This window comes from Athene cunicularia (assembly GCF_003259725.1).
Source record: "Athene cunicularia isolate RWA chromosome 10 unlocalized genomic scaffold, athCun1 chr10_part1, whole genome shotgun sequence".
In the NCBI taxonomy this organism is placed as follows: Eukaryota; Metazoa; Chordata; class Aves; order Strigiformes; family Strigidae; genus Athene; species Athene cunicularia.
Window position 1 is genome coordinate 2,197,224 of NW_020799112.1, and position 24,537 is coordinate 2,221,760.

Sequence of the window (24,537 nt, forward strand, 5' to 3'; positions counted from 1 at the left end):
AGCTACACCTGCCTTCAGGAACATAAAAGAGGGGAGGGGGAGTCAAAAAGAACGAAACCAAATCCTCCCTCCCGATACAACTTCAACAGAAGGTATTTCTACACGATCAAGGGGTGCTGTTCCCACCAGGATGCCCTTGCTTGGTCCATTGGCCCAGCAGGACAGACACACATCTCAAATCTCCACACCACCCGTCATCTGTACCACCTCCACATACACCCCCTCACTAAACAGCCTCCCGGCTGGGCCTGGGCAGCAGCGGCCACCTTCGCCGGGGACAGACACCATCTTCCTGCGTGTTCCTTCATACAATGGCACAAGAGAATGAAAACATCTTTGCAGGAACATCCGCTTCCTTCTTTTTTTGTTTCATTTTATGATTATTCCTTTTTCTTTTTTTAAATACACAATGTCTCTTCTGGAAGGAAAACTCTCCAGAACTTCACATCCTTAAGGCGTCACGAGTTTACTAGTCAGGATCCACTGGACAGCTTATTTGACAGACCACCTCCTCCTCTTCTCTCACTTCAGAGCTGTGTGGCTGACTGGGCTCTAAGTGGAATGCAGGGGGATGACAAATTTGCAGCCGAAGGGTGAGTGGTAGTTTATTCCCACTTCTTGAAAGACCTTCTGGGGAATGCCAATGTCACAGAGATACACGCGCCCTGCCCTCTCGCCCAGGGGCAGGGGCAGGCCCAAGGCCAGCGACCACTTGGCATCAATGCCCTGCTCCATCTCGTTTATTGGAGGGTCTATGCTGAGGACGGGTGCCCGGTTCTGGTTGGCCCAGTCCACAACTGCTTTGTACCAAGGCTGATCTCTCAAAAAGGCATTTTCATGACAATCTAGGCAGTTGATCACTAGGTCAACAGGGGTATCTGGAAGATCTGAAAGAAACACAAACACCATTGAGCACTGAGGACCAACCCCAAACCATGAACTATAAGGCTCAGTGCCTTCCCTCCTTGCATTGCCAGCAGATTTTTTCATTCTTGCCTCCAGCACCCATAGTCTCACTGCATACGGTCTGGCTTTACCTGTGGCTACTACTGTCCTTCTGCAAAAGACATCAACACCAATATTTAAAAGCTCTTCAGCCCTCTGGAGAATGTTCACAAACTCAGGTACAAAACCTCATGAAGTGGTCAGGACTTGAGCAGCCCCAGATGCCACTGCTGAGCTGGACCACCAGTCCAGGCCACCCAGAAAAGCAGTGGTGTGCTCTCTCCATCATAAAAGGACCATTTTATATTCCACAAGCTAAGAAAAAGGCTGTTTTTCTGGCACACACCAACTAAGGCTGCTCTGGAAAGGCAGTTTGTGTGCTGCACTGCTGCCTGTCTCGCTGAGCTCCGTTGGCCTCACTGCACTCACCTGCTCTGTACCACATTTGCTGCATTCCTCTTACCTGACAGCCCACAAAGTCCTTGGTGCAAAATCTTCTGTAATCTTTTGCAACAGGCAAGTAGCTCAGCCAGCACAGACCCCCACTCTGCCAAAGCTCAAAACATTGTGCAGTGCCCTAATTCCCAGGTTTAGTTTCTCCCAAGAAGTTTAAATGAACCAGGTTTGAAAATACCGCCGGTGAAAAGACAAACAGAAGGCAGCTCTCACACAGAAGATAGAGCAGCAGTTTATTCTAGGGCATACTAAGAGATGTGAATTTTAACAGCTGCCAGGACTAGTTCAGCAAAGCTGTCTGCTTGGATTGAAGCAGCAGTTGGATTGCTCATTGACTTGCAGTTTCAATATGCTGAACAAGGAAGGCCTTTTTCCTAAGAGAATGGCTGGTCTGACTCAGATCCATACGGCAGCTCTTCCGTATTTGCTCATACAGGAAACATCTGTATCAGCACAACTGCTCCACTGTTGAACCTCTCAAGTCTCCGCTGTCCCGCCAGCCTCCCGGCAGCCACCGCCTGCCTGTGACAGTGCCACTAGATGGTGCCACCGGACCGGGCAGGCACCGGGGAGAACGGCTCTGCTCCCCACTCCCTCACCTTTGACGCTGGACACCTGCTGGCCTTGCGTCTTGCTGAAAAGGTTCAGCTCGTTGGTGATGGATTCGAGCATCTTGACAAAGTTGGGTAAGAAAAGGATGACGTGGACGTCGTGGTTGGAGAGGTGCCGTCCGCAGCTGATCCCCTGGGCCCCCTTCACATGGGGGCCGCACAGCAGGGCTACCGTGGGCCGCTGGTGCACGTTCTTCGGGTTCAGCCTAAACGCAGACAAGAAAAGACTGTTAATAAACCCAAGAATCTCTTACCTTCTTCCTGCAAGAGAAAAATAGTAAAATGCAAATTGACAGGTGTTTTGCAAATCTTCCATTGCCTCAGAAGAAGGAACCCACATCCTTTCATAGCACTGACGCTAGAGCCCTGCTCTGCTTGCAGGTTCCCTTCAAGACTTTTTTGCACCCGCAGCAGAGACAAGGTCCCAGTCTATGGCGGTTCATCATGAAGCCAACTTGTACTTCTAAAGCACAGGCCATTTTCACTGCTCGTGTAGTAAGCCTGAGCTCAATGCTATTTCAGTTTTAGGAGGCTTTTTTTCTCTGTCGCTCTGATTCTTGAAGAAAGGTAACAAAACAACCTTAAAAATATGGGGCGAGTTACCCTGTCAGCAGAGCCATAGTTAAAAAAAGAAGACATTTCTACTCCCTAAACCTCATCAACTGCAAAATAAAGTTGATTTCTTTAAATGGCCTGCAAGTCATCAAGGGTGGCTTATAGTAGGATTTTCAGCTGATAGGGTCAGTGCTGCCTGGTATGTCATCACTTACTGCTCTCAATCAAATGATCAGGTCTGGCAAAGTACTAGAGAATAAACAGATGGAGACTCAAGGCTTACCTTCCATTTCAAGAGCAAGTAGTTCGGAGCAGCTATCAACAACATGAAAATACACACGCAATTTTGTATTTTTTTTATCAGCAATAGCGTGGCCAGCAGGGACAGGGAAGGGATCTTACCCCTGTACTCTGCACTGGTGAGGCTGCACCTCAATTACTGGGTTCAGTTTGGGCCCCCCCCAAAAAAGACCATTGAATGACGCGAGCATGTCCAGAGAAGGGCAACGGAGCTGGTGCAGGGTCTGGAGCACAGGTCTGATGGGGAGTGGCTGAGGGAACTGGGGGGGTTTAGTCTGGAGAAGAAGAGGCTGAGGGGAGACCTCCTGGCCCTCTGCAACTCCCTGACAGGAGGGTGCAGAGAGGGGGGATGAGTCTCTGGAGCCAAGGAACCAGCACCAGGCCAACAGGGAATGGCCTCAAGCTGTGCCAAGGCAGGGTCAGGCTGGCTCTGAGGAAGGATTTCTTTGCAGAAGGGGCTGTTGGGCATTGGAATGGGCTGCCCAGGGCAGGGGGGGAGTCCCCATCCCTGGAGGGGTTGAAGAGTCGGGCTGAGCCAGTGCTGAGGGATCTGGTGGAGTTGGGAACGGTCAGGGGGAGGGTCATGGTTGGACTGGAGGAGCTTCAAGGGCTTTTCCAACTGAGACAATTCTGTGATTCTGTGAATTGTCTGCTCACATCAACAACTATGCTAAGCGCAGGCACAGAGCAGCAGACCTCTTCAAAAGAGTCATCACATATTTATGCAAAGAGCAGTAAGTGCACTCCAAACCTGCTAGCAAATCGGGCCCTCCAAAAAAGCAGGATATTCTCAGTTTGGTTGTAGATGCCTGAAAGCTAATTTAGCACTGCAAAAAGCTAAGCATCACTTTGTTTTCATGAAATTACTTTTGGTTTTACTGATATTGTGAAATTGTAACATGTAAAAACAAGGGAAAGGTTTACTTACTTGCAAAAAGGACAGGCTCACTAGATATTCTGCAATGGTTTAATCTGCCTTGGGCTACACCTGTGCAAAACTCACGTTCCCTGAAAAAATTCCCAATAAGTGGAGAGAAAAAGCTCGGGTTTGCCTTTGACTCAATAGTTCTGCTTCTAGGACACAGGAGCAAAAAAAGAAACCCTTAGTAAGTCATTCATCTGAAATGGTATGTTCAGCCAGCCCTTTCCCACAGAGACTAGAGATGGGGAAAAAGCAGCATGAACATGGAATCCTACTGTAAACCTTCCTCCTACCTCAGTAGCCTGAGCCTCACACTTGTTCTCATCATTATTATGCAGGAAGAGGCCAATATATGAACTACACCACAGGTCTGCAGGGCAGTGGGATGAGTTGTTTCTTTCTGAGGCAAGGAAAACAGAGAGATGATGGCTGCCTCCAGCTGCAGACCACTGAGGGACTAGCATGAGCAGCAGCAGGCATCCACATCACACTGACCTCAAGGGCAACCTCTCAGCCTTTTTTACCTCACCCCGCTTAGTGGAACAAGACAAGCTGAGCTCTGCTTAGAGAGGGCAAACCCACAGCAGCACGAAAGGGAGCAGCTTTACCTGTTGGGTCCCCCCAGGAGGCTCAGGGCCATCTGACTTGCACACACTCCCGTCATCTCCAGCCTTCGCTCCAGAGTCAGCCCGTGCTTCTCAGCAACCGAGAGCAGCTTTTTGTGAAGCTCATAAGACACGCTTGGAACGACCAGCCCAGAGTCTAGGGTTCAAAGAGAGGGGAGGGAGGAAATCAGAAATGGGTATAATCAGAGACTCTTCCAGAATGCTCCAGACTGGCAAGGTTTTATATAACAGCACTTAGAAATAATGACAGTGAAAAGGCTTATTAGCTGTTACCAAGGGTCTGCTTAAGCCAGTAATTCAGGTTCCCTCCAAGACCAGCAAATGAATTCGAACTAGTGCATCAGTCAGCTTACTCTGAGTGAGGAAGAGACAACTAAACACAACCGCTGGGCTTGAAATAATAGCTTTCCACAAAATTTCAGCAGGCAGCTGGCAATTTTAGCAACACATGGACCGAGAAGGCCTTTTTGACTTTCAGACTGAATATTAAGTTCTTTCTTAATGGTCTCCAGGCCACCAGCACTTTAACTCATGCCCAAACACAAACAAGTGTTGCCAATCCTGGTCAATGTCAGAAGAGAAGCTATGAACCAGACTTCCCACCAAAAAAGCCTGGATGCATTCTGCCTCCTGACATCAGTAGTGACCAGCTCCAAACTTCCAGCCCCTAATTCACATAACACAGCAAAACAAGACATCCCATATTTACTAGGTAGGTGTCCTCAGCACCTGAGCTGGGCCATGCCAGAAGGGCCAGCTTCAGACACAAAAGCTGAATCGTGACACACTGGAGCAGCAGGGGAACGAGGCAGCTGAAAGAATAAAGCCTGTAGAAAAATTCTTCTCAGATGTTTTTGACAGCCTGGTCTGCAAGCCAGGAAATGCTCCAGCATGTGGATCAAGGGAAAAACAAACAAGAGAGGTTTTGTTAAGTGCTGAGAACAGCGCCTGCAGTAGGCAGCAATACAATCCCCACTTGCTTCTACAAAAAGCCTTCCTGGAATCAGCAGGTAAGAGAAACACAAACCTGAATAACTGTTCTAGCTGATTCTTCATACTCTCCTTCTGCAAGCAGGCCAAGCTGGCTCTGACTTCACAGAAACAAACCCTGCAGTAACATCTGTAAAATCTCCTGGAACTAAATATAGAGGATTCCTTGCCACCAAAAGGCAGCCTGCTCTGAGGGGAGCCACAGCAATTTTTCGGTGGTGTGTTGAATAGTGGAGTACAAGGAAACTGAAAATAATTACTTATGGTATATGGAGAGAGAAGTGCAAAATGTGACAGGTGAGGAAACTGCTGCAACAGCCAGCTAGATATCCCTGAATACCTTCAGCCACAGACAGCTCCTTCTTTATTCTAACTTTTCTCCAAAATAATTCTGATATCCAAACCCCTTCGCTCTGTTTGAGGATTTGCACTTATGCAGAATCAGCAACACACGTTATTCTTCGCTTGAAACATCCTCCTGCAAGGCCCCAATGTCCTTAACTGTCTCCCAGCTTAATTCCCTCCCCATATGGGACAGCCACATAGCTGGAGCACAGCTGCCAGCAAGAAAAGCTCTCAGCTCCTTCTATTCACATCATTCATAAGCACTGCTCCGAGCTAAACAAGCAATCCCAGCAGAGCCCAGCAGAGCAAGAGCTCTGTGAATTCACTGTTTGTTCCTACTCTGGGACAGGCAGATGAGGTGCATGGAAGTCAGGCATGCGGGTCAAAAAGGTCCAGGACTCAGACTGATGCCTGCTACAGCTCAGGCACGATGTCAAATGTCAAGCCAAAGTGTGAACTCGGTCCTTCCATCAGCACACTCTGCTTCTGCAGCGTCCAGCAGCCAGCACCCCTGTGCTCCCATCAGCTGCTCTGCCTCCGAATGTGGGGCAACGACAGCCAGGCGGGTGCTCATCACAGCCCAGGGCCAAGCAGCACCAGCACAGTGGGGTCCAGACCGCCTGCACTAATGGGAAAGTCATGGGAACGTGACACGGCCCAGTGAAAACGGTCTGCAGTGATATGGGCTCAAAGGGGAACAGCCACAGCGTACACATCCGCTCAGAGAGGAAACTTAACAGTTACTTGTGGGCTCCAGCTCTTCTGCAGACCAAAAAAAACCATAACAAGAACCAGTTGTAACAAGCAAGTGCCATATTCAAATGAGAAAAGCAGCATGTATCTTAATTCTGAGGAATTATTTGTGCCACCGTATTTCCCCAGGGCGCCCCAGTCACAAACCACTAAGTCAAGCTATGGCGGAAATGGCAAGTTTTGTACATCTTGAGGTTTCCAGAGTTAAATTGGAGGTATTCCTGCAAGGTAACAGTAAAATGTTGCAGAGCAGATCCTGCTGAATCCTTCTGGCCTTCATTTCCACACTCAGCAACTACTGCTTTGCAGATAGAGGCCCAAACGTGTTCAAACACTTGAGCTTGCATGCTAACCGCTAATTAAGCTACCTCTGCTAATAGTCTTTCATTACATGCAGCACATGCAAGCATGCACATTATCAAAGTCATTTCAGACTCCTGATAGCAGCCATGGAACATTTGGAGTCATAAGCCACTAATAATCCTAAACCCATCACAGCAGTCACGCACCTGCCCTGCGTTCACACACCCTCTTAGCCTCCAGAGTCACGCAAGGCTCAGCTCTGCCTCCTTCCCATTCATATTTTTGCTACTTCATCAGGTCTTGTTTTTCAAGCTTGAGGGAGGACTTGGAATGAGTGACCTGAGGTCAGGATATCTTCAAACAGCTTGACAGGACACATCCTCTGCTAACCTGAAACAGGGGGCTCCCAAACTGTACTTCTGCTCCTTCTGAACTGCGGGAACACAAAATCCCTGCTTAAATTCTGCACATGCTCCTCAACTTTTGGGTGAAACAGTTGATCTATACTCTGTATCTACCCAATTTAGTATGGGTGTTGCCAACCTCTTCTCTGTAGTCATTTACACCTTTCCCTCAATCACTTCCCCCAGACCACGAGCCTCAGTAAACTCACATTTACCATCAACTAGATGCAACTCAGTGCCCAGTGGGTTAACACAAAGGGGGTTACTGGGAGGCAGCAGAGGCATGAGATGAACTTGTATTTAGCATGCCACTGCTACACTTTGTCCTAATTGCTCCCTCTCAGGAATGGGCTTAAATGCCAAGAGAACTTCCCTTCTTCGCACTCACGCAAGGTCCAACCAGTCAGACAGGCTTATCAAAACCAGGCCGATGGAGTTAAACAAACTCTGGCAGAAAGCAATCAAGGAGGCGACGTGTAAACCCACAAACAAGAATGCTACTGCAACAAAACTGAACGCCTGCCAACTTTAATTATGTTTGGGTTGGACAGTGCATCTTTATTGTTTGGTAATGAAGGTAATAAAATAAATTAGCTCAGGCCTTTTAATATTAAATAAATGTATTTTACAGCTGCCTGGAAAAAAAAAAGGCAGATATAGACTAAACAGTTTTGTGACACGCAGAGTATTGCTGAAGCCTGATTAAACATGAAGCATTCTCCGTTTATGAGGCACACTGTCCTGGGCACTAAACTGTGAACAAGTTCTCTCCTCGAGCTTCACTATGCAATCTTACACACACACTGGTTGGATTAAAACACCCTACACCAGCAGAAGTACTGAGCTAACTCTCCAGAAGTTAACAAAATACAAGTTTTTCCCCAAACAAGCCCAGTGCAACACTGACAACAGAAGTCCAAGCGCCACCCATGCTTACAGTGGCAGGAAAAGAAAAAAAGAGAGGGTTGCTGCTGGAGTAGCTCAGTGTGTAAGCCCCACCTTTTCTCTTGACTATTTCAGCAGCTCTCTAGCTGCTAAAATAGATACAGGCAAGCTGCAGGAATGGATGAAATGGAACTAGACTTTGGATCTCCTGAAAGCTGTATAGCAGCATTAATTCTTTCCTTTAGCAATAAATAACTCCAGGTTCCTGGAGCCACACAGCTCAGTCTAAGATGCAGTTACATGGAGTGGGTATAACTCTTCTCCAGTTGAGGTAGGAAGGACATTATTTGCTGTCTTTTGCTGGTTGTAAAGCTGGAGCCACCTGACTGCAGACTCAGCAAAACAGTTACTTGCCCCACAAACATGAATGATTTTCTCCATAACCTTAAGGGCTAGATTTTTTTTTTAAATCATCATTATTTTTAATTAAGACAAATTCTGCGGGAGTTCTGGCTGACCTTCCAGTGTCAGCCTCTCCCAGCATTAGTGCACAATTCACTCCAGCTGAGCAAAAAACCGTCTGAGGGACAAAGAGACTTTGCCCCATGACCACTTTGTTTTCTCCTGTGGTTGGATAAAATGAACTTAATTTGCACTCTACTCAAAGATCCCAGAAACACTTCACACATTCAATATACACAATTGCTGTAAGGCAGCCATCCATAGACTGAAGAGCTAAAAGCTACAGAGAGTAGAAAAGTCAGTCAAGGACATGGCACACAAAAAAAAGCTCCATACTGTCAGCATCATCCTCATAGAACAGACTCAGCCTTAGTTTTGGAGTCTGACCCCAGCACATAAGCTCTGCCTTGCTGAACTGATTTACTTATAAATATATACTGCAGTTATCTTCCACTATTTGCTTACCATGGGGAAAAAGAGTTTCTTGAAGGACGGGCCTGAATTCTGATTAGGGGGAGCACAGAGAAATACTGACACTTTGCCTGATTTTTTGAGCACAGTCCTGTTTTCACTTGACAATTTCTACAGCAGCCGAGTTTGAAAAATCCCACTTACTTTCAGATGAACCAGAGGTGGAAACAGCACATTTTCTACACTAACAGCATTAACTAGAAAAGACCTGCTTTGGACAAAGCCTTACAAGTACACCAGGGAAATAAATACATACCTGACCTATGTGGCATGCAGCTCTCCTCTTTACTCATCTGTGTGCTCATAAAGACACCGTCCTGGCAGACACCACTGCTCAAAAAGCAAGGCTTTGGGTACAAGCCCGTTGCATGCAGCTGCATGCAGCTGCACCCCCTACACCGTGTGGGAAAACAGAAAGTTGAGGTGTTGTGGCACATGAGAATTTCAGTCCCATTTCATGCCCACAGTCCAGGCAAGGGAGATTTTAATCCAGTATAATCATCATGAACTGCAACCCACAGTATGTATGTGGTATGTGCTAGCAGTGATTGAACAAGTGAAGAGGAGAGATGAACTGCAGAAAGGAATCATTTGGACAAACTAGTATGCTTGAGATTTATATTATATAATCACAGATGATGAACTGAGATACTCCATCCTAATGCAAACTCCTCTGAGATCCAATATACCTGCAGAGTGCTGGCTTTGCAGTTACTGCTAAAAGACCTGATCCCAAAACAACAGTGCTGTTCAAACAAAGATCGTTCCAGTGCTGACAGCCAACAGAAGGAACAGAGACAGACCTATGCTAACACACATTTAAATTCTCTAGCTGGACAGCTCTGGAAGTGGAAAAAAAAGATAGCTCACACCTCATACAGCCTTTCCAGGGAGGCAGATTTTTGTTAAACAGTTGCACTTCTCCTTTCAAGCCTCATGTACTGGTAAACAGATCAATAGCAGCCAGCCCAAAAGAGTAAAGGCTAATTACATATTTGGGAGCAGTGCATATGTGGAGTCCCATGGACGGACTCAGCTCAGTCATGGATCAAAGATCTGGTAAGTTCTATTAGCTTCAGGTTTTCATTTGTTTGCAACAGATCCCCATCTTCATTCCCCGTTCACTTGCTAGTATACCTATTTGGCAGCCTGGCTCTGTAAAATTAGATCTCAGGAAAGCATCCTGGTGGATTGAAGTGTTTATCAAGCTTTGCTTACATCCTACATGAAACAACTTATTTTAGTCAGTTATAAAAACACAGACTGGAAGCCCTGCAGATTAGTCTTTTGGAGAACTGGCATCAGCAGTGTGCTGGTTTTACCACTGCACAATCCCAGTTATTTCCTAGCTCCATGGAAACATGGCATAAAAGAGCATGCAAGGATTCACAGACTTCTTCCTCTCCCACAGTGACAAGAGCCGGTTATTAGCTCACTGTCAATCACCAGCACCACTTTGTTTGTGCTATTATAGCAGACAGAATAATCACTGTATCAACCAGAGCTCTTAAGACAATCATCTTCAAGATTAGCCTAGGGTAAAAAATTACAAAGTACTTCTTTTCTCTAACAAGCAAGTGCTTTTTGCAAGTAGAGCTTCCCTGAGGAGTCCAGAAAAAAACCTCTGTTGGGAGAATTCAAAAGCAGGGGAATTCTTGCATAGATATATCCAAAATCATGGCTTTTGAGGCTACTGGCACACTCATTTAGTTTCAGCAGCTGCTGTTTTTTGAGCCACTAAGAGGCAGGCTGCCTACAGCTTAGCATCCTCCTTCCAGTTGCTAAACAAAGAAATCAGGATTGTTTTTTTTCAAGTGACAGTCCATCATTACTCCAAGCATACTGATTATCTTTCTGTCCCTCGGAGAGCTGACTCGCCTCAAAAAGCACTAAACTGAATGCCAGAAACAGCAGGCAAGTTACAGCTGTTTACAGGAGCTTTTGCTAGATAGCCATTCGCATTTCCTAAGCAAAAGTAAACTTCCTCAGCAGACACAAAGGAAGTCATCCTCTGTGGGAAAAACATCTAGAGACACAGCGCTGGGACACTTTTATCATCATTCACAGGACTGTGAACGTGCCCAGCTCAGCACAGGCAACAGGGAACTGTAGTTGTCAATACCCTGCCCATTGTGTGACACGACAGCTTTTCTTTCAAACAAATCCAGAATTCCATAGGGGAGACTAATCACCCAACAGTAGCTAATGAGGCTAGCGAGACCCTCCAAGTACAGAGGGGAGTCATTTACCACCCTCCCTGTGCAGGCTTGCCAAGAACAAAACAAGAAAACAGCAGTGCTTTCACTGGGCTGCTCCCTTCAGCACACTGCAAACAGGGAGCCAAGAGTTTCCATAGTAAAGGACGATGGTGTTTAGCAAACACGATTTCATTTTAATCCCCTGAATTTACTTACTGATGCTTGCTGTTTATTGCATGTCAGAGTTTTCCTCCCAGGGCCTGTACTGCTAGAACACCATATTAGCCATACTTCTCAAATTGGCAGCTAACAGTAGGTTAGCTTTTGTTTCAGACTAGACATACATAGAGGCCCTGTCTCCTCTCAGACAAGCCAGCTGGAAGATGAATTGACAAGTAGTAAATTTAAAAAAAAAAAAAAGTAAATCACATACAAAAATGAAGAAGTGCTTATTCACACAGCACACAGGCCATTGGTGGAGCTTCTTGCCACAGGACACTGTATGGATACTGAAAGCTTGCACAGATTTAAAAAGCAATAGGTTAAATTAAGCAGAAGAAAAAAAGCCCCATCAAAAGCTATTAATACTGAACTATCACTTCTGCTTCAGGAAGTCTTAAAATTGTGAAAGACAAAGCACTCAGAGGAAAGTCTTACTGCATGTTTACTCTTTTCTTTCACTTTTCCTTAAGTACCCTTGGAAACACAACACTGAGTTGGACAAGTTCTGATACGACTCAGTATGTTTTTCTCTCATTCGAGGCCAGAACAGATCTATAGGAAGATGGATGACACAAATGGAAAACTATGATATCATTGTATAGCAGAACCATTAAAAAAAAGATGGTTTTTAAAAACTGAAAAGCAGCAAATCAGTACAAATGAATCAGCTTACTTCTCTGAAGTGTTTCACACCCCAGATGGGGTTTCTGGACAGAAAGACAGATCAAGGATCTGATCACACTTCTGCTCAGTGGCCAGACCACCAGGATATCACCTATTTAGTGTCTCTCTATAAAAAGATCTGAAGTTTGATTTTATTTTGATGTGGAAAAGAAACGTTCCTGGAATGCAAAAGTTCCTTCACTCCTACATTTTGCAAGTGTTAGAAAGCATGCAAACCAAAGGCAGGACACCACAACTGAAGTTACAGGGAATCTGCACCTAAATGTAGCATAAAGCACATATGCTACACTTGATAGCAAGTGTATGTAGAGAAATAAAAAGACTGCTTATAGTAAAATCCATTCACGTACATAAGCAGCTCTGGTGCTTGGTCACAAAACTACTACTGAACATGAAATGAGAACAGTTCTAGCCTTCCCCAGAGCCATGGATTAGGATGTGAACAACTGCTCTCCGCATTTCGATTTTAGGAGCACAGCCTCCCTGCAGGCAGGCAGCTCGCTGATCCACCCTGCTGCCTCCCCCTCTATCCAAGCACCTACCTAGTGGCAGCAACGACCAGAAATCGGACTTGCAGGATAACATCTGGGCAACAGCTGGCACCAGGAAGCTCAACTAGTTTCCCCCAATAATACACTTGATGAATACTTCAACTCAAGCATCTGCCTGGAAGTTTTTCTTTCCTTTTACAATTAAGACTAAGGTGAAGCAAAGGAGAGAAAGACACAGCCGGATCTCAGAACACATACTTTACATGCATGTCTATGCTATGTTCATCAGATTTCTGGGGCTTGATCTTTCACACAGCAGCAATGTATAGTAAGGTGGGGGGGACCCCACATAAAAAGCCTTTTGTACAAGGAATGTTTGGAATTACGGATGGAAGAGCCAGAACTCTTTCTTTTTACACCAACGACATTTAAAGTTCCACAAAACCATGCAGAAATATAGAACAATCACCTGAAGAGTGTCAGAAGCACATGAAATCTCCTGCCTTTTACCAAGAAAATACGAATGACGATGTGCAACCGTGTACCAGAATCCTGAGACCATCCCTCCCGCTCAAGAGCCAGCAATCAAGTCCATGCAGGTTCATCATGCTACTGAAATCAACACAAGGATTCAAATGGCTCTTATTCAGGTTCCATTCTTGTTATCCAACCATCAGTTTGTTCCCTACTGCAAAAACACTTACCTCGTTGCCCTATCTGAGCAGTTTTTATCTCAGAAATATTGCAAATAAAGGCTGTATGCTGATACAAGGCACAGATCCAATCTTAGGTAAATGAATGCCCTTGCTTGTACCACTTAAGCTGACAGACACCCCTTGGGGAAACAATCCACCACATGTGCCCCAGAAAAGCCACAGAGTTTGCATCCTTATCAGTAAGGGACGTGGCATACCCGTGCAGAATTCTTTGTTAGCGTTCTGGGGTACGACAATCCTTCTATAGACTATGGGCTCCGATTCCAAGATGTTCTCGTCGTGCCGATAGCGAGCTGGTTTCTCATTTGGGGTCCCCCGGGAACGAGTGCCACTCCTCCTCTCATAAGTTTCAATCTCTTCAAACACAGCTGCCTTGTCAAAAAGGGCCAGGTTCCCTTCGAAATCAAAATCTGTGTCTGGGATTTCATCAATGTCATCCCCGAAGCACTCATCATCTTTGCTCTTCATCTGCCCGTTTTTCAGGCCACTCTTCTTTGGAGTCACTTGGTTTGGATGACGGCTACTGGATGACCCTAAACAAAAATAAAAGCAAGTTGAAAGTGCGTCATAAACGGAAAAAGCCACGTTTGCTCATACCCTTTGCAAACTTTTGGGAGAGGGGAGCTCATGCTTGCAGTCCACCGACTCAAGGGATACTCGCTTCCCAAAGAAGCTGTGGACCTCATCTTTGGCATTACTCACGCCAAGATAAGCTAACAGAAAATAGAACAAGGGCATCAGGAGAGAGACTTTCAGGGACTTTCCACTGGCAAGGTTAGAAAAACAAGCTTGACCACAGTAGCAAAGCAAACGCTTCTCCACACTTTTATCTAATTCAAGATGGTGTCACATTAGTGATAAGGTAATAAGTTAGCCGTGCTCTGCAACAGTTTTCCTTCTATTCTGAGCTCATGTTCATGCAGGCATGTGGCCCAAGACCTCCTTTGGAGTTTCCCTAAATTTCAGAAACTAATCTAGCTGTTTTCGTTCTTTTCAGGCTTGCCATCTGTTAATGATCTTTAAGGGAGAACTTAAAGCTCTGAATATAAAGCATTTCTTTTTCCTCACACTTGCTACCAATAGGTACACATTTCTGTACCGATATGAAGTCCATTTCCTTATTCCTATTTCATTATTCTACTTATTCATCATCTTGCATGTTTAAGTACACTTCTTTCCAATCACAGGTAATTGTGAAAGCCTGATTTCTCTGGAGTGAGACTGATTAAAGTCTCTTCATTGCCAGTTTATGGTTGGAGATCAAGGACTGTTACAAAACCATATGCAATTACCAGGTCAACATAGCCCTTTACTCGCTTATTTCTTACATCAGTATTCAAGTCACCCCTACAAACTCAGGTCTAGACAATATTAATGTTTGTCATACCCATTGTTAAATTTGCAATTACCAGAAAATATTTCAGGCCAATTCCAGCAATTACAGATACTGCCTACAGCATCCAACAGATGGAGTCAGAGTTATCACACCAAAACTGCTTGCTCTACTAAAATATTTCTCATAATGATAATCACCTTTGTGAGTAATTTATACAAATTAATTTATTGGCAAAATCCATTTGATAACACAACAACAAATTGCCACCAAGTTACCATGATGATGTGAGCTCTTTATATACCTCCTCCATAAATTAAAAAGCAGCATTTTTTTGTCTTTATACATTATTGTCAATCAGTGAGAAGATAGGGAGAATTTCAAGTTATCTAAGGATACTTAGAAAACATCTCAAAAAGATCTGCAATAGGCACAATCTTCATGGCTTCCCACAAAGTTACCTGTCACCTTTGTAAGTGCAGACAAGTCTAGGTTGGTCTTGACAAATCCCCCCTTCTCCCTGCCTGGAAAGGCCTATTTGTAACCTCGGGTCAGACTGGCGGAACAGCCGAAAGCTGCCTAACAAACCCGAGCTCTGAATTCCCCCATTTCCAAAGTGTGAAATCCTCCACTCCATGGACAGGAGCAGCACTTCCCCCAGAAAGTGAAGGGCCTCCCTCCTGTCAAACGTTTCTACAGGAGTCTTTATTCATTTCAGGATCAGGATGGAAACCAGCATAGTCAAGACCAATGGGCCAATTTTAGCCAAGTTAACAAACAGAACTCATCTCTCTACAGTAAAGTTATTCAGTAGCTCAATTATGTAACTTAAAATGCTGCTGCTAACTCCAGAACACCCATATGACTACCTGAAGCCTTTACAGAAAATGCTATAAAACCACACGGGAGCAGAGCATGTTTTCCTAGAAGATAAAGGCAGGCTTGCCTGTTATCAAGGACTTTTTAAGCTCTGGAAAATTTGTTCACCTAATATCACGTCTGACTTACACCACGCTGAATAATGACTTGCTAAGGATACATACTTGGGTTTATTCTCAATTAGGAATGCATTGTTTCAGCAAAGATTTTCCTCCATTTATTTCTTCCCTATATTTTAGGCAGAACGTCACTTTTGTTTTTCTAGAGAACTGTTCCAGTGACTAACCTGAAAGCTTTCCCAGCCCCCACAGCAAGGAAGTTCTTTGAAATGCTTGGCAGCTCCTTCTCTGGAGCATGTCTCAAGTACCTGAGCTAAACAAAACAGACCTGAACACCCTAAAACTCCCTCTCAAAAAGCTGCTGCAGCTTCAGTCTCCAGTTATGCTATTGTCCAGCAACAACAAAAAAGCACACAAGAAGTCAGAGTCCAGTATTTCACACCTTGAAAAGCAGGAGATAAGACCCCAAACCTCCAGGGTTTTGAAGCACGATTGTTTGACATTAAAAAAAACAAAAAACCAAACCACAATAATAATAGTGGTAGTGAAAGTAGTTTGTTGTTCTGGTCTTTTTGTTTGTTTTGATTATGGCAACAGTCTGAGTGCTCAACTTATACCAGTTTAAAAACAAGTTTTGCTCAAGCATGCGTGGCAAGCACTGAAGAGACTGGAAGAATCAATTTTCCTCAGCGTTACCGCCTGGCCTAACGACAGATGTCAGCTTTTCCCTTTTCATCTCCAACACCGTTGTATCATTACAGCTACAGCACTATGTTTAAAAAGTATCTTAAAGGCCACCTACAAAATTACAACAGCTAGTAGCACACCTCTCACAGCAACAAAGCTACCCAACTATTGCGTTTACCATAACCTCACTGCATCATGAAAATCACTGACCACAGCACAAAGCCACTTACCTCATCAAAACAGCAGTATCAGTGCAACAGCCAGTGTGAAATACCTATTCTGCACATCCTGGAGCAACTGAAACTAGCAGTACAGCTTTGAGTGGTCAGCGTTACCACACTTTGACAATACACTCTATTTATAGAATCTCTATTTATAATAATTTGAAATTACTACTAACTACAGCAGGTCATTTATTTTCAGACACAGTGATTTTCAAGCTACTGGAGATGTCATCGAGTTTTTATAAACAACCAGGTGAGAACTGAAATACAGTGTAACACACCTTTTGCCAAGAAGCCACTGAAGGACAGACAGCAGAATTCAAGAATTGCTGGTGACAAAACACGATTTAGGAAAGTGGAAAGGGTAAGGCTTTCTGGCAAGGGGAATTCCAGTAGGCAAGCTGTGACCACTCATTTACATGTATAGTTTTGAGAGAAAAAGAGAGCTTTTTACTAACACACAGCTTTCACTCTCTGCCCTGGATAAAGGATTCCCAAACCAAATTTGACATCTAAACCACTCCAAAGTTGTGTACAACTTGGTATGGAGCTAGCAACTGCCACTGCTGACAAGGGGATCACATCCAACGCTGCTGCCGTCAGCCACACAAGAAATGAAAACCCAGACCAACACAACAGGCCAAGTCCTCCAAAAGTTCTTAAACTCCAGGTCGAAGAAATAGTCAAGGGACCCTGTGAGTTCAGATAAATAAGCTAGAGCCCACCCTGAACACAGTAGCAAACAAGCCTGCTTCTTGTGATGGCAACTCAGTCCGTTCCTGTTACCCAACAAGAGTTTGTATGCTCATTGCCAGGTACTTCTGCAAACAACTCCATGCAACCCTCGGCTGACCTCAAAAGCAAAACGTGGGGATTGATGCACCACCACGCAGTGGATCCAGGGGACAGAAGCAGCTGATGTGAGCAGTGTATAAACGCTGACAGGAATAAAAAGCTGCACTAGAAAAGCTGTGAGAACAATGGCTGGAAAGCTCCCCAGGCTCCCCTGCAGACACAATGAAAGGGAGCCAAGACCGTACCTCATCAAAACGAGACGTGCCGGCATTGTGGTGGGCAGCTCTCTAATCCATACCGATGGATGCCAACTCTGAAATACTGCTGACCCACACAACTGGCTGTCTTTTCACAGACCACATTACAACCTTGTCACAGAAGTTGCACAGAACAGGGCAGAGCCTCCAACGAGCTCTGAGCAAAGTTACGCAGTGCTCCTCTTAAAGCATCGCCATCTAGACAGGCAAGGAGACCTGCAGCTGATTTCATTCAGGGAAAATAGGAGAAGAGCCTAAAAAGAGGGCAAGGGGAGGGGAGGGAAAACTCAGACTTAAAACCAACAGAAGTGTCCACTGCCTTCCAGGGCACTACTGTGACACACCAGACCAAGCCATTGCCTGAAAGCTGCTATTCACAGCTACGCTTGCTTCCATGGCCTGATCCAGGTGGCTACAGCAAGCCAGACCTTCTAGTCCAGCTCCTTCTGGATGGCAACTTCCAGAGCCTCTGCCCTGTGTGTGTATGCATGAAGCTTATTAAGGAGAACAGCACATGGCTCCACGTCAAGTTGGCAGCTTGACACTGCACAGAAAAGCGCCTCCCTCAAAAGATAAACAATACTTCCCAGGCTTTTTTTGTTTCTGAGGAAAAAAACCTTTCATGTTTAGCACACAAGCAAACGTAAAGTCTCTAGAGAGCTGGCTGCCTTCCTGTGAGATCCCTGTGGGAGCTTTTGCTGCCAGCCCTGGCATGAACGAGCCTGGTGCCAGCACAGCACAGAAGCCATTGTTGTGAAACCTGCGTTGGTATTTGTTGTTTATTGATTCCTGTCACACAAGTACTCCAAAAGGGGAACTTTGTCCCTGACTTAGCACGCTAAAGGGCATCAAGAGGTCAACTTTCAGCTGTACTAAACCCTGTATGACTGGAGTTCTAGATGACATCTCAGCCCATTCTCCCCCAGACACCCATACCCATCATCTCCATAGGGCCAGAACCTCTTCTGTCCCCCTCCCCAAATTCACACATCATTCGCCCTGCTCTCCAAATACCCTCTAAAATGTGTGTAAGAGTTCACTTCCCTACCTCATGTATTCTAAAATTAATCCAAGCTAACAATAATCTGTATCTAGCACCTTCCTCTACTTGTTTCAAAGTCTGTAAAAGAAAATCTGACCTGCTGTTTGTGCTTATGCAAAACTGACACAAGCTGTTTGTGGGCTGAAGTGGTTTGAAGTAGTTACTGTTCACCCCAGACCTACCAGACACTGGCAAAACAGTGTTAAGTCCGGTAATCCTCCTACACGCTCCAGCCAGCCAGAATAAAGCAAAGCAGAAGTTATTTTAGATATTTAGGTAGCTGACCTTGAAGTTTTAAAAAGTTTTTTCTAAAAACAACTAAAGTTAAAGTAACATACTCAAACAACTGGAATTTACAAAGGGTTACTGAATGAAAAAAAAAAAAAATCTCAAAGGAACCACAGTTCTCTTCCTATAGCAAGCACCACAGAGCGTTTAGGCCTACGTAGAGGTACAACACTCAAAACCAGACCAGCTTGAAGATGGTTAGGTCACCAAGGAGTGTGCGCCTCCCCCTCCACATCATTCTGGCCTTCCTCCTCCTGTGGATGCCATTTGGCAATCATTTAAATAAAGTGAAAATGAAAAGAGTTACAACCCTTTCAGAAAATAACACAGCTGTTGGTGGGGGAGAAAGTCTTCTGGAGGTCCAGAAATTTCTCCACAAAAATATAGCCTTTCATCTCCCTGTTTAACTGGCCTTACCCACCTTGGGTTTGTTGCTTTTCTAAACACAAAAGCAAGGGGAAAAAATGAAGTCATAGAAACACGCAGGATACATACTGATGCTTCAACAATTAAGTCATGGAAATATGCTGCATATACACTGACATTTCCATAATTGCATGATGAAGATCTGGAAAGCAGCACAACCCAGAGGGCTTTGAGAGAAAAAAAAAAAAAAAAGAAAAAGAACATACCCAATTTTGGCACAGCATGAGAGATGGCTGAAGATTTTATGAACAGAAATAAAAATAACGGATGCTTGACTTCGAGATGCACTGATTGTATCTTTACATCATCCTCATTAGAGCCAGTTAATTTGTATTTTTAACAACACAGCACATAACATTTGTAATTACTTGTGGGGTGATGTTGTAATAGGTTACGGTTATACAGGCTTTAAATAGAAAAGCTTTACAATATTGCAATTTGTTTCCAGTTCCTTTTAGAGGAAAAATGGACCCTGGTAATTGGGTAATTTTCAAATAGAAAAGATAGTAGGAATGAGGAAATCACTGTAACCAGCATTATTTGGCTCTACATTTTCTAACATTTGATGCTGGTGAAGCAGAATAATACACAAGGTAGAAGAGGGAATATTTCCACTAATTAAACTTGAATATTCACTTTAACAAATAAATTGTTAAAGAAGTATTTGGATTTTATGTAAATCAGCGTCAACCACACTTCTTTCAGAAATGCTGCAGTAAAGAAAACACCTGTATGTTGGTCTTTGCATACTCAAGGTTATGGGTGAGACTGCATCACCATTTAAAGGGGAGTGACAGACATTTGCAAGAGCTATACTTGTAATACTTTGAGGCACAGCTTGTGAAGACTCTCCTCATTATTTAACTTCCTCTTCTCCAGAACTTCAGGTGGCAATACAAGTATAAAAGCAAACAAAAGTTTCCAGCACCATTTGAAGTGTTCTTGAGGAAGGAGGGAAGATATTGCAGCGGTAACCCAGGCAGGCAGAAAGGAAAGTTGCAGGGTAACATATCTACTCACAGGAATTGTGTCTACGACGGAAGCCTTTGGACTGAGTCAGTGTTTCCATGTGTCGATCCATGTAGCTCTTGGAGCACTGCTGCTGTGGAGAGATGATAATATCCTGATTCTTCATGTCCATTCTCCTTGGGATATTCTGTGGGGCACTGCTGGAGACAGGCTTCTTTAACACTTTCCCAGTGCCATTCTGACTGGGACCCACTTGGCATCCAACACCAGGGATGCTCATTTCTGTCTGTTGCAGATCCCCACATTGTCTGCTGTCCCCTGGCCCTGGGATCTCAAGAATTTTCAGCTCAGTAATGTCACCTGCCCTAAAAACAGCAAAAGAAAAACAGACATTCAGGAATGTCTCATTTGACACACATCTGCAAAAAATAACCTCTGAAGAAAAATGTGCAACATTGTACAGTGGTTTTTTTCTGATGTCACTATCAATAGAAACAAGAAAAAAATAAAAGGATTTTAATGTTCAAACACACCAGATGTTTCCACAGACATCAAAATATTAAACTGAAATTACATGAATCTTCAAAATAACAACTCAAGTATTTCTATAGCGCACTTGGATTTTGCTTGAAAGGTTCTGTTCCTAGCTGAAACAGGAATCAAACAGAAAATGGAAGCAACAAGCACAGACAGACCTTTGTAGAAACCTGCATTAATTCAACAGTTTCTAGATAATACAATTAATCTCAGCCTGGAGGCTATTACTTTTAATCCATTTCTGCAGAAAGCTACCCTTAGATGACTGCAATTCACGCTCAGACAAGGATGGTGCTTCCCATTTTCTCAGAAGAGGGATAAAGAAAACCAATGTAGCACTGGGCATGAGCCAAAACCAAAGAACTGGTTACAAAGACCTCCATTTGCACTGACTGCAAGAAATGAACAAGAAATTAAATGTCCCCTACTTTAAACTTAATAGGTTTTTGTCCAAATGGGATATAAAAGTAGCAAGAGCTTGCTACAGACTTCCATACTTCTGGAAGAATATGGTTGTTGTCTTTCACCACTCACTCTCTTCAAAATCCAAGGGGGGAAAAAAAAAAAAAAAAAAAAAAAAAAAAAAAAAGAGTATTGACTTCGGGGAATCAATTTTATTTAAAAATCAGTGACTCAGACTCCTAACTATCCTAATATGCCAGGTAACAGCAAAATTTCCAGAGATGAGTGACTCTTACTTATTCTTTTTAAGCACAGTGCTACCAGGAGCTGGTGGGAACTCCTGAGAGCTAAAACACTGCTGCATCAATTCAGCTTTGTGGTTCAAAACTCTCCCCTGTCTACATAGAGGAAAGAACATGGCAAGAAACAGAGTGGGATGGAGCTGAATTTAATAACTGCACTTGATTTAACTGTATTAGGGCAATAATTTTAATTGATCTACCCCTCCGCTTTCTCTTCTGGCACACTTTAATTACATATAGTATACAGGCTGAAGGCAAAGCTTTCAGAGAGTATGCCAGCCCCCCCAGCTACCCAAAAACCTAACGACACAATGTATACACACATACACAGCCTCACCCACAAATAACCTCCAAGTGTGAGCTACACCGCTTCTAACACAGGAATCACAGAGACAGAAAATAATCTGCACACAAACAGAAACATAAGAGGTACTTCTCATCCAAAGATGCTCAGCAGCAGTAGGGAGATTTAAGGCAAAGAGCTCACTTCTGGGGAAAACCAAAACAAACCACCCAAACTAGATGCAGACCTTGCCTGGAAAAAGGCAGGAGAAAACAAACCACCCAAACTAGATGCAGACCTTGCCTGGAAAAAGGCAGGAGGAAAAAAGACACTAACCTGAAGGTGACTTCTGGCACGAGGCACTTGACCCCATTATGGAAAGGCCGCGTCAGGGAAATGGTCTGGCTGACCTGATCCACAGCAGACACTCGTCCTTGATAGACTCCCAGGCTTTCTCCACAATTAATTGACACGATGCTCCCAAGCCAGTCCGTAGCCATATTTCTGGCACACAGTTGCTGTAAAGAGACACAGGCCTGGCCGTAACAAGATGCAGAAAGTGACAACCTGAATCAGCATCAACTGCATCCCCCAGCCCAGAACCCTGGCTCCCACCCAGGCTCCAGCTTTGTCAGCTTCTCTCTTCTTTGTGGGGTGGAAATCACATCCCCACAGACACCAACGATCCCAGCGAGCGTGTAAATCCCTGGATGGGGCTTTGCCTATACTATTGTTTGTAACGTGCATCGCCATTTGCATCATTAAAGGAATAATTTTCTAACTGAATTCAAGACTAACAGCTTCCAGCAGCAATATTTAGTCCTGTCTGCAGACATTCTCCCTGTAATTTCAAACACGGAATACACATTCAAATGACAACCAGCACCTTTAAAGGAACAGATGGATACAGAGGGGGAAAAAAAAATAATGCTGTAGTTCAGGACAAAAATGTTCATGCTCTTCAGAGCCACAGTATTACTGCCATAATTAGATAAATGAAAAAAAGAAAGTTGTACTCCTTTCCAGCATCAAGTTCTACCAGAACACGGAAGGAAAATTCACTTGGTTTAGTTATACAGTCCCACGTTAATTCCCTCAGTTGTGATGCTTGACTGAACTTGTATCAACACACTTTGAAGCAGCTAAGCACATCTTTTGATCAGAGATTTCTTCCTCCAGACAAAGAACACAGGAAGATGACAGGCTCACTAGCATCATGGTAGCGCAAAAGAGCTGACAAGCTCATAAATGAAAATGACTACCGTATATATTTGCCTGTCATGATGTAATCAACAGTAAGAGGGAGAACACTTGATATTTACTGTAAGGAACACAAAGACAGAAAGCACAGCAGATAACCCAGGAAGATTAACATCAATATATAAACCACATCTCTGTGAGTGTCATTTTAATTCTCTTCAAGCCCTTCCTGTCCTGAGATTCTTGGGAAAAGATGCAAGGAAAAAAACCCTGGCAATAACTAGAAGGCATGCATGTTAGCAGAAAAAAAACCACTTCCCCCAACTTTCAGGGGATTGAAAACAGGGGATGCTTCAAAGGGAAGCAAACACTAAAATTGGTCACTAAGCCATAAATTTGTCAGGATCAGCCTCCTCTCTTTCCTGTTTTTGTGTATTTATATTAACCCATGATGACAACGTCTGAATTCCAAGATAACAGCTGATAAAAAGCACTTTCAAAAGACAGGTAACACATTCTCAAGTATCTGCATTAAAACTAAAATTTCATTCCCTTTCCTGCTTTTTGTGTCTCTCTTTGAAAACAAGGGAAAGAGTTCAGTACACATCACCATCTTACAGAGATTCTTCCAAAAATAAGAGCCTCCTTTTATCAAGAAAAAAAATTAAATCTTTGTTTGCATGCAAACATAAACAAGGAAAGCTCCTCAGCTCAAAGGATCTCATTCTACTACTCTGTGTGCAAATCATTTAGAAGAGAGAATGAACTACATGTGCAGTGAATGATTTACTTCATCACATATGAGAAACATGAGCACACTTGTTTGTTTACATACACCTGGGAAGTCAAGCCTCCTGTCTAATATTCTGGGCTTTTGCCATACAACTCACATATCTTATATTCCCCTACATCTCTTATTTCAAGTGTGTATTACTGCTATGCCTGAGAACCTTGCAAGTTTTAAGAGAAAGTTAAGCCACAGCGCTTACTCAAATTACACATGCAACACTTTAATAAACAATTTATAAGCAATAACTTCGCACATGATGAGTCAATAGCTTTGCACACCGAGCACTGCTGCTTGAGAAGATGCCACTGTGCATATTCTCCCTAGCTGAAAGGTGAGTTAGCACTGAGCTGGCCTCATTTATGAGGAAAGCAGCCACCGAGCCTACCCACTCTGCACCTGAGAGACAAGCTCGCATGGGGTGTCTGCTCCCAGCGAGGCTCACCTCCCCGGACTGGGTCAGGGCGGGCTGCCAACAGCCCCACAAATAAACACAGGCTCCCCACAGCCCGCCCCTGCGGGGACCCCGCCAAGAGGCGGCCTGCTGGGGCTTGGAGCACGGGGAGGGAGGCGCTCAGCCCAGCCTCCACGGGCCTTCCCCTCCCCAGCCATCCGCCGGCCCCAGCTTCCCCACGACGGCCAGGCCAGGCCAGGGAGGGCCTGGCGCCACGGCCGCGCTTCACGGGAGGCCCGGGCGAGGCCCAGGCCTCTACCGAGAGCCCCGTCTC

At 44.4% G+C, this 24,537-nt stretch overlaps 1 protein-coding gene across 3 annotated transcripts in view; it reads right to left on the reverse strand.

Annotated features, from left to right (window-relative positions):
- Nucleotides 1-393: 393 nt before the first annotated feature.
- Nucleotides 394-24,537, reverse strand: part of EDC3 (enhancer of mRNA decapping 3) — a 36,899-nt gene continuing 12,755 nt past the window's right edge. Inside the window, exons 2-7 of one of the 3 annotated variants that reach the window (XM_026855815.1) lie at nt 22,159-22,340; nt 20,350-20,663; nt 13,537-13,872; nt 4,398-4,551; nt 2,001-2,218; nt 394-887 (exon numbers count right to left, since the gene is read on the reverse strand). In XM_026855815.1, coding sequence (XP_026711616.1) covers nt 553-887; nt 2,001-2,218; nt 4,398-4,551; nt 13,537-13,872; nt 20,350-20,663; nt 22,159-22,322 — 1,521 coding nt within the window. In that variant the 5' untranslated portion in view covers nt 22,323-22,340 and the 3' untranslated portion in view covers nt 394-552. Of the gene's footprint in view, nt 888-2,000; nt 2,219-4,397; nt 4,552-13,536; nt 13,873-20,349; nt 20,664-22,158; nt 22,379-24,537 lie in introns of those variants that run through there. The other 2 variants (XM_026855814.1, XM_026855813.1) reach the window with 2 other exon arrangements.